This window comes from Etheostoma cragini, chromosome 15 (assembly GCF_013103735.1).
Source record: "Etheostoma cragini isolate CJK2018 chromosome 15, CSU_Ecrag_1.0, whole genome shotgun sequence".
NCBI classification, from domain to species: domain Eukaryota; kingdom Metazoa; phylum Chordata; class Actinopteri; order Perciformes; family Percidae; genus Etheostoma; species Etheostoma cragini.
In genome coordinates, this window is record NC_048421.1 from 17,639,254 (window position 1) to 17,650,144 (window position 10,891).

The following is a 10,891-nucleotide window of genomic DNA, read 5'->3' on the forward strand; positions in this document are numbered from 1 at the left end:
TACTGTAAAGCACTTTGTGACCCTCTTTGTCTGTGAAAGGTGCTATATAAATAAAGCTTACTTACTTACTTACTTACAAGCTTCTGTCGGGGAAAAAAAGAAAGAAATATGCTGACCTTATAATTATGTTCATTTTCTGTGACTAGAAAATTAGACCAGAGTAAGTCACGCATGTCATTTCTTGCCTATTGTGTAACTATGTATCTATGCTTTCTCTCCCTCTATTTACGTTTGAGTTGTACAAGCATTGTTTACGTATTTGTCCATATGTCCACATATATTCAACACAAGGTAAATGTATGTACAAGAATGGCTAAAGCAGAGTTAAAAGAATATAAGAACCCTGTCAATGGGACATTCAGAGTAAAAAAAACAGTTAGTATCTGGTGTTAGGGTCAGGGTTCCTCCGTGAAGAGAACACCTCTCCAGTGGGGGGGGAGAGAGAGAGAGAGAGAGAGAGAGAGAGAGAGAGAGAGAGAGAGAGAGAGAGAGAGAGAGAGAGAGAGAGAGAGAGAGAGAGAGAGAGAGAGAGAGAGAGAGAGAGAGAGAGAGAGAGAGAGAGAGAGAGAGAGAGAGAGAGAGAGAGAGAGAGAGAGAGAGAGAGAGAGAGAGTGAGAGTGTTGCGTTCATATTGTGTTTGGTGTTTGAGGTACTCATTTTCTGCCACCTTCCACTGACTCTCAGGGCAATATTGTTCTTTTAAAGTCTTCTAGATATATTTGACTTTTGCAGATTCAGATTAATAAATATAAATATCTTTATTTTAATGTAAACATATACAAATGAATAATCTTCGTAGTGATCCCTTTTATATATTTTGTTTAATTGTGTGCAAGTTACATAATAAGCAGGATGTTTTACAATAGAAAAATCGTTTAAGAGGGGCAGCTGTTTTGACGATCCACAGGAAGCCTTTAGTCTACGAGGAAGAATTGAAGGTCTTTAAAACTGGGAGCTTTTCATCTGTGTGCTATGCCGGCAGCCTGTTTCCTCCATCAGGTGTTACCTGTCAATAGGCAGGTAACATTAGCCGGGAGGTACAGATGAGAGAAAAGCAGCTATGACGCAAAGCAGATTGAGTTCCAGCTTTGATTACAGAAGAGCATTTCACTAACCCCCCCCCCCCCCCCCCCCCCCCCCCCCCCCCCCCCCCTTCCCTCTTCCCCCTTCATCTGGGAGTAAAGCAGGGCTTGGCTCTCCTTGAGGCCCTGTGGGGAGCCGCCGTCGCACCGTTACCCTCAAAAAGAGCGCCGGGGCTTCTGGGACCGGCCGTGAACAGAAGATGCTCCTAATTACTGCTGGTTGGGACTTCTTTCATCTGCAGGCTCTTTGATATGACGGCGGGGGGGATGGCACATACAAGTGTACGCTTATGTTCAGGAGGTTATACGGTTGAGATAAAGAAATAGAGCATAAAACTGGGTGCTGCAGGCATACATGTCAAGGTTGTTCTAGTCTTGCATTGCCAGACCTTCCACCAGCGCGGTGTTTCAGTGTAGTTAGGAGCAGTTAGGAGCAAACTAAAGCAGCTTTAAGTAGGGGCCCCTGTTTGAGTGTAGCCATTTAGCAGCGAGGGGAGTTGACCGGCTGATGCTCTGATGCAGATCCGTTGATGCAACCGTGTTGTTGGCCAATAGCGGTTAGCAGTGTTTTGACTATTTGGCCTATCAGACCTGACGCTGACACTCAATTCCTCATAATTTGACCGCAGCCTCCACCTTGCCCCCCCTTTCCTCCTCAAATCTACAGACTCAGAAATGGCACATACTAAGGAAAGCTCATTGTGGGACTGGCTCTAGTGGCTGTAATTCTGCACAAAGGCAGAATTTAGGAAAGAGACTTCAGATACAGTATTAGGGGACCACTGAGGTCTACATAAAAGCATCCACAGAGCACCGTGTCATGGGACCTTTAAGAAGAGGTTAAGATAGATTCAGTATAAACGTGCAGCAGTCGTAATATATGGTGCAGGTACACATACTATAATGGGAATAATGAGGTAAGAGATACAGAATAATAATAGGTATGAAAAAGGTATGATATGAACATGGCGACCATGGGTCAGATATAAACAGTGTGGAAAGTAGTGTATATATAGTCAGAGTTAGATTAAATAGTTTCATTGATCTGTGTTGATTTTTAAGTAATAAAAAAAGCAGTAAAGATAAGACAAGGTCAAAAACCCCAAGTGCTTCATCTGTAATGGTCCCAGTAATATTTGTTTGGATATTTCTGGAAGATTACGGTCTCCTCATCGCTGCACACAGGTCTAATGTTTTAAGGCTCTTTACTGATTCACTCCTTTAAAGTCATCATTGATTCACTAAGTCTGTTTCCATTGCCCTTTGTTTTTAATTGATACACCAATTCTTCCACCTCATCAAAGCATAGACACTGTTGTGATATGAATCCACTCTGGTGTAAAACAAGTCTCTTTTATCAGCAGATTTTCTAAGCTAAGGGCCTTGTTTGTACCGTTTGTACAACTGGAATGCGTGGGGACACACAATCTGTGTCAAAATCATTTTAAACCAGTCTGTTCCTTCATTTTCTCTAAGTACTAGCAAACAGTGGGCCTCCTCCTGGACCTGTTATTGTTGAGGCCAGGCTTTTTGAAGCAACTCATGCATTTGGACACAAAACCATTTTCATTTATCATGCTGATGATGAGGCCTCTTTAACACTGCAACGGTGAAGCAGATGAACTGAACAAAACAAGAGTTTCTCAGAAAAGAGCTTGAATTTAAATCGATCACACAACCAGAAATGAATACATTGTTTTGGGGTTCAGGTACAGTAGTTTTCTGTAGTTTTCTGTTTGCAGCTCCAAACACACTCTAGCTGCTTCTTCCACTGTGTGTTTGTTTTATTGACCTTGTCAGACGGATGCTGAGTGGACCGGTGATGGACAGCCACTTGGCTCCTTTGGGTTCGGCTGACTCCTCATTTTATCTACCGATTCTTTTATGCTCAGCGCATACTGTTTGTATCCGGAGACATTTTCACACTCCTCTGTCACTGCAATCTGTTCTGTTGTGATTTAAGCTTTTGAAAATGTTTTATTTGTCATTTCTGTATTTTTAGTGCGAGCATAATTCATAAGGAAGATTCAAGCAGTGTTCTTGTAATCCTTAAGATTTCAGTCCTGGTTGTTATGGTGGCACATGTGGTTACCGTGGTAACCGCAAGCACTCGTTGACCCGCTTCGCCAGCAATACAACCAAAGGAACGAGCAGTGTATATGTTTACAGTGCAAATGTACATAGAGACATCTGCTAAGGCCAGAGGTGCATTCACATGCTCCGTGGATCGTCCCATTTCCCAAATTGGAAAAGTCAATCTTCTTATTTTGGTGTGTTTTAAGGAGCTTTAAGTTAATATGGAAACAACACGGACGCTACAAGGAGGGTGTGTTGTGCTCAGACCATTTAAACAAAACGTTGCAGGCCACTAGTTTCCATGATCCTGTTGAAGACAAACAGACAAACCAAGATGAAAACTTAGCTTCTATGGTGGAGGAAAAAAAGAAGTACCACGCTTAGGTACAGATTTGAGGTACTTTTACTTTCCATTCTATCATTTTCTGTTACTTTATTCTTCTACTTGACATCTCAGAGGCAAATAATGTACCTTTTATGCCAATAAATCTATTTAAAAACTTTGGTTACATTACAGATTTAGATAATTATTACAGAATATAATATATTATAATATGTACTATTATATTAAGCTACCTAGCTGAATATAAAATAATAAAAATTTGTTCCACCTTTACTAGCTGCAAATTAATCATATAATTATGATACAATAATATAACATATGTTGATATTAAATGAACCATTCTGCATAATGAGTGCTAATAAGTACTACTTTTAGTACAAAGTGTATTTCGATCTTTAGACTTTTGTACATTTACTTAAGTAACGTTTTGAATGCAGGACTTTCATAGTAACCAAGTATTTCTCCTTTGTACATTATAATATTTCTTTTATTAAAGAATACTAATTTCACCAGGGAACAACACAGTTTGACTGTCAGTGCGTTTTTTTCCAGTAAAGCACACTGTATTTTATTTTTATTTTAATTTTTTTACGTGAGTTTTGTACACTCGTGGGGCCGTCATGCACACTCACACAGACAGCAACACAGATGGACTCGATGCACAGGATGTGGCTAGCAACCCGTCTCCTTCAACACTTTCTCATCCCCGTTAATGAGAGATGGAAATGCTGCGCTGTCAGTGCTGCGAAGTGTCCCAGTCATTCAGAGAGCTTGCGATACAGCAGACGAGTGTTGCTTGGCTTCTTGTGGCAGCAGCAGGAGGAGGAAGGTGAGACAGATTTGCTGAGATCGAAAGCCCGCAGGCGAGACAGAGTAGAAACACGTCGGATCAGATTTAGACATCCGTTAATGCAGGAGGATCATTCATCAGCTGTACTACACTCAGATTTAGTTTGCTTTATTTACTTTATTTTCTAATTACATTTACATAAAAATAACCTTTTACTCAAGTACTGCACATTATGTATACAAAATATATTCAACAAATGAATTACAGTGTAGAATCAATAAAGATAGAACGTTATTGATCATGTGGGGGAGGAAACTCACAAACAGCATGTGTATATACAATAAAAAAATAGCACATAACACTAAAGTGATGCTTGCACTTTAAAGCTTTTTGATATTAATAAACGTCTGTTACATTCAAGCCATTGCTAAATGAATTTAACGCACAGTAAATCGAGTGAAGATGATTACCTTAAGACTCCATCATGTTTTTTTTAATCCTCTGTATCCTACTTGAGCTACTAGCAACTGCGTCATTAATTCAGATACATTCACACAGAAACTATGTATTATAGCTTTGATGCATCAATCATTATATTCAATAATGTAATACACATTAGTCAGAAATTAGCCTGCATAATTCAGTATAATACATGCTTTTACTTTTAGTCCTTTTAAAAAAATAAGTGATGCTAGTACTTTTGTACTTTTACATAAGTAACATTTTGAGTTTTTACTTAACACAATATCATTAGACTGGGGTATATCTGCGTATACTCACGTAAAAGAGGGGAGTACTTATTTCACCACTGGTAGAAAGAAACACCAAACTACCCAAACAGTTTTGTTTTTTTACTTTTCAGTCTTTACTAGTGTTCGCTCTCCTTGTGATCTTTAAAAAAAAGAACTTTCTAATGAACACAAAGTTGCATTTCAAAGGTTTCATAACAGTTAATTTGGCTTCAACACAAAGCATTCCGTTCATACATGTGTACATACAGTATAGAAGCTGTGCCCTGTTTACAGTGGGCGTCAACATGGGTGGACACTGGTCACATAGTGAACCTTTTTTTCCCTTTCCTGCCCCTCCTGTCCCACAGGAACATCCGTCGCCAGACCAGACCAGACCCCCGGCTCCGGCCCGTCCCTCCACAACAATGAACTCCTCGCCCCACGGCTCCCGCGCCTCCATCGACATCCTGGAGGAACTCCAGCTGATTGCTGCACAGAACCTGGAAAAACTGGACATCAACAAATACTATGAAGTTGTCTGTGAGCTGGGGAAGGGCACGTATGGCAAAGTGGACTTGGTCATCCACAAAATCCGTGGTAAGTTGCCTTGTGATTAAGCTGATACTAACTGCAAATGTTGGATGTTTCCCATGTTCACAGATCGAAACGTCAGTTACAACAAAGTGTTTTCATCAAGCTTTGGATTTCCTTACATGTTAAAGCAATGCTTGGCATTTAAAGAGCAACTTTACACCAAGTAAAAAAAGTCATAACACATCATAGATTTTTCACAAATTCTCTGGTGTTCAAGTGGCCAGAATTGCTGGATTTTCTCTGTCAAAAGGGAAATATCTTCTGTTATAATCAGCACTACGTAAAGAGACCTAAATCCATGGATGTGTAATAAAGTGTCTATTCTTTGCCTTTCCAAAACCAAAAATTGAAGAGCAAAATGTGTAAGGAATAAATTGACTAAACTGTGATATGTCAGGAAAAGGCATAGAGCTCATCTTCAGCTGGTGTTTGATTCTTTACTCCAAAAGGAAACCAAAATCTCCAAGATTATAGAGTCCATCTTTCTTTTGGACGAAGCAGGAGACATTTGAATTTCCAGTCTGAATTCATCACATCTAGATTTTACCTGCAGAAATGAATTTGTCCAGACATGGAATACATTTTTTCTTTTGTAGCGCTAATTTGTGAAGCAAATGAACACTGATTTGAAAGAATCAAACGTATTTCACTTTTCACTTACCCCCTCGCTCAGGTAAAGCACTTGTATTCGTCTCTGAAGTGTTTACTTTTGAAAATGAATTTTGAGGTAATGGACAGGATATGCAGAACCTTTGGTACAGATGTTTGTCAGACTAAATTAACTTCCTAACTAATAGAAAATCTGTTCAACCCTTTCACAGTAAAAGCCAAACATGACCGTCTGCTCCAAGCTTTTTAATAGTCTCTTTTAAATAGGAGCTCAAAGCCTTTTTCAGAGTGGCTGTATTTTGCCACCAGGAGCAATTCTGACCTTTTCCAGCCTGTGTTGACATATATTTCAGATATTATATCTGCTGCTTTATTACCGATATCTTCTCAGAACCATCAGAGAACCAGGGATCTTTGTTCGTCGGACGCTGCTCTGAATAGCCTGTGGGAATAGGAGAACGAATGGGACAAAGGCGACATAGAGAACTTGAATCATAATTGTGTGGAAATGAACTGAAATGTAAAGCAGTCACACTTAGATGGGGTTTTTGATGGAGTCATTTTTTTATATTCAGTGTCTGCCCAAAAAAATCCAGTCCACTATTTGATTTTCAGTTAAACTTTGAATGTAATTTATTTATCTTCAGAATGTCCCATTAACACAGGAAACTCCTCTTGCATTGTGGCATTAAGAACAAACAGAGCTGCCTTCTCCCTCCCCTTGACCTTTTCTAAAGTGTATGCACACTGTAAAACTGAACAAAGCACTTTGCCGAGCTGATCCGGTGGTATTGGAGAAGTGTCCCCTCTCATCTTCGCTGACACGATGACTGTTGGTGCAGAGAGAGGCAGACATGGCAGCGCTCCAGGTTTATGTTGTCTGAGGGATTTCAGATTAGCTCCCCCCTCGCTGCTCCTCTTGTTGCGATGAAGTGTCTGCTGAGGTGAGCTGAACCTTTGAACCTCACAATTTACCTTCCTGTGATCCCTCCACACGAGTGAAGGTGTTTTTCTGCATCCTTTAACAATATCATAGTGAAAAAGGCTCCTCGTCTTTGGCGTTCTAATCTCATATGCAGCTACGAAAGCAGTGGTGGACTGTAACTAAGTACTTTACTCAAGTACAAATTCCAGTTACTTGTACTTTACTGCAGTATTTCCATTTAGTAAAACTTTATTGCCCTACTTTAATACATCTCACAGGTGAATATTGTACTTTATACTGCACTCCATTTGTCCGACAGCATTAATTGCTTTTCAGATGACACTGTTTCATCTCCTTCCTGTCCAGTAAAAACCACGTATCTCCAGATGTGTTGGTGTTCAATGTTTGTGATGAACTCAAGGATGAAGTGTTCCTTTATGTGTTTTGAGAAAATTCTCCTACTTCTTAAGCTAAATAAAATCTTTAAAAAGCCTTTTGGATCAGCGGAAAAATGCATCGTCACAAAGGTCACAACCGTAAACATCTACAGCATTGAAAAGCATTCACATTCAGTGAGCAGCATTACAGTCATATTAATCCATCATATGTAATATGGAAACACAGGCCAGATCATTTTACTGCAAATAAGTACTTTTACTTTTAACTTTTAAATACATTTTGCTGATACATACTTTTAAATAATGTTTTTAATGCAAGACTTTTTCTTCTAGTGAAGTATTTTCACAGTGTGGTATTAGTACTTTTACTGCAGTGAAGGATTTGGAGACTTAGCATAACATAACATCCTGGTCACTCTGTGGGAGCATAACTGGTCCGGCAGAGGATTTAAACAGCAGGGTTTAATTTGGTAGCTTTGGAGATTTTAATTATTCATCTAATTTTGATCATTTTAATTAAGTGCAGGCACACATTTGGCAGCCGCAAAATAAATCCCCAACACGAACAAGAAGAAGTGAGGAATGAGATTAATGGAGTTATGTAACACTTCTCTCTCTTCTTTTTTTTTCTTTTTTTTCAGGCACAAAAATGGCACTGAAGTTTCTGAGGAAGAAGACCACCAAGCTGAAGAGCTTCCTGAGAGAGTACAGCATCTCCCTCTACCTGTCGCCCTGCCCCTTCATCATCAACATGTACGGCATTGCCTTTGAAACAGACGAGTACTACATCTTTGCTCAGGAGTACGCTCTGGCAGGGGATCTGTTCGACATCATCCCTCCACAGGTGAGAGAAAAAGGATGTTTTGAAGTATTCTTGATCATATCATGTTGTGTCAAAGTAATCCAGCAATAGTTTTATGACATAATAATCTATGACTTTTTAGGATTTTAATTGCACACTATACTGTGATTTTTAAGACTTTATGACGTACTATACATGACTTTTTACAATTTTTTTATGACCCACTATATTATGACCAGTTATGATTTTTTATGACCAACTAAACTATGAATTGTATATGACTTTATGACATACTATACTTAGATTTTTTTATGATTTTTATGACATACTTTACTTCAAATTTTGTATTACTTTATGACATAATCCTATGATTTTTCATGATTTCATGATATATAAGATAAAATCCCAAACATATTAGAGATATACAGAAATACGATGTCCTGAAGCGTATCTGCCATCTTCAATAATTTTCTTCAAGTCAAGCACACAACGTACATGCAACGCTGCCCTCACGCTGCCTTCACGCTGCCTTCACTCCAATGGGCGTTGCCTTGTTGCATCGCTCAGGATTTGCATACAATTTCCTCCTTGGTCCTGCCTTGCTGGCAAACAGCGACTCCCATTGAAAATGAATGGCAGCCTGCCCTTTTGTCGCCGTCTCTTGTATCTAATGTGACTGAGTGGTAAACATTTAGCGCTGTTGGAGTTATTCCTGAACTGATGACGGTGGTGTTGTATCCAGTATGTGACCTCATTGTTCTTCTTCTCTGTTCAGGTGGGACTCCCTGAGGCATTGGCCAAGCGCTGCGTCCACCAGGTGGCCATCGCCCTGGACTACCTGCACTGTAAGAAGCTGGTCCACAGAGACATCAAACCCGAGAACATCCTCATTTTTGACAAAGAGTGCCGGAAGGTCAAGCTCTCAGACTTTGGCATGACACGGCGCGCCGGCTCTCCAGTGAAGCGGGTGAGCGGCACGATCCCGTACACGGCGCCTGAGCTGTGCGACACCACGCGACAGGAGGGCTTTTGCGTGGACTACAGCACGGACGTGTGGGCGTTTGGCGTGCTGCTCTTCTGTATGCTTACAGGAAACTTCCCCTGGGAGAAGGCCATGCCGAACGACACCTTCTATGAGGAGTTTGTGCGCTGGCAGCGACGCCGGACGGGCACGGTGCCGTCCCAGTGGCGCCGCTTCACTGACGAGGGCCTACGAATGTTTCGCAGGCTCCTCTCCATCGAGCAAGAGCGCCGCTGCTCCGTCAAAGAAGTCTTCAGCTACTTTAACCAGTGCTGGATGTTGGACACCGAGAACGGGAACAGCAGCAGCTTGGCGAGCAGTGCGCCTCCTCTGGACATCTGCTCGTCTTCATCTGAAGAGGACGTATTAGTGGACAGACTGAAGCAGCAGAGCTTATCGCCTGCTTGTGTGGTGGCGAAGGGGAGCGTCATGATGGACACCCACTACTCCTCCATGTCAACGAACAGCTCACCATCATCCACCGGCAGCTACGAGCGCGTCAACAGGGAAAACAACGAAAGAGGACGCATCCTGGTGGCAACGCCTATTGAGATCTGCGTGTAGAGACGGCTGACGCTGCGTTTCAGGCTGCTTGGGGGGGCGTGCTTAGTTTCCCTGCGGATTTACTCATTTCTGATGAAGACGAGCTCTGACGAAATGAGCAGGGAGACGATCACAAGCCTCCTGTTTGTGATTTATACTTGGAAGACCTGTGAAGAGATATAAGCTAAAGGGTGAAGAAAGAAAAAAAAAATCATGATCCACTAACAATATGTTCAAATGTTTGGAAAAATCCAGTGACTGGAAAAATAATGTGTGAAGAAAGAGATGTTATCGGCTTTCTATAAAATGATTTGTCGATGGTACTATTCAGTGACGTGCAGTGATGCCAGTAAGAGGCTAGGCACTGAGTTACGAAAGCCGGCATTACATAATTTATTGTTAGGCTAATACTCAATCAGAACAGTAGGCTAAGCGTTATGCACAAGTGCGGCACACACGCACGGTTGATAGCAAGACGTTTCCAATCAATCAAAATCAATCAAAATGTATTGACATAACACTTTACATAACCAGCAGGGTCCAAAGTGCTTAAGAGAAGGAGTAAAATCACATCATCGATCAGAAAGAGTGAACATAGAGAACAGTAAAATCAGATAAGGTCCCAACTGCTCAACTGAATATGAATGCAAATGGCTAGCAGCATTAGTTCAATCACACTAAACCCAAAATAGTTTCTGACTCACCAATCGGTAGATTATTTGTACATAAAATCCATTCGACGCTCTTTCCTCGTGAAGCGTTGTAAAACTTGTCTTTACAGTCCTTCAGTTTGCATAGTCTCTGACTCTCAATTGACAGAATGGCAAAGGCTGAAAGACGTGCTGGCCCGGTCCGGTTCCGACTGTATGTTTTGATCCGTTTCAGGGGGGAAAATGTGCGCTCCACCGAAGCTGTAGTTGCTGGTATTGTCAGGATCAGTTGCAGCAAGGAAATTGCTTCAGGAACGTTTGCTTCCA

General features: G+C 41.1%; 1 protein-coding gene across 1 annotated transcript in view; it reads left to right on the top strand.

Moving 5' to 3' along the window:
* The window catches only part of LOC117957550 (serine/threonine-protein kinase SBK1-like), a 14,094-nt gene extending 3,979 nt beyond the window's left edge, over window positions 1-10,115 (top strand). The window contains exons 2-4 of the mRNA XM_034893359.1: window positions 5,391-5,619; window positions 8,190-8,392; window positions 9,126-10,115. Coding sequence (XP_034749250.1) covers window positions 5,448-5,619; window positions 8,190-8,392; window positions 9,126-9,935 — 1,185 coding nt within the window. The 5' untranslated portion in view covers window positions 5,391-5,447 and the 3' untranslated portion in view covers window positions 9,936-10,115. The remainder of the gene's footprint in view (window positions 1-5,390; window positions 5,620-8,189; window positions 8,393-9,125) is intronic.
* The last annotated feature ends 776 nt before the right edge of the window (window positions 10,116-10,891 follow it).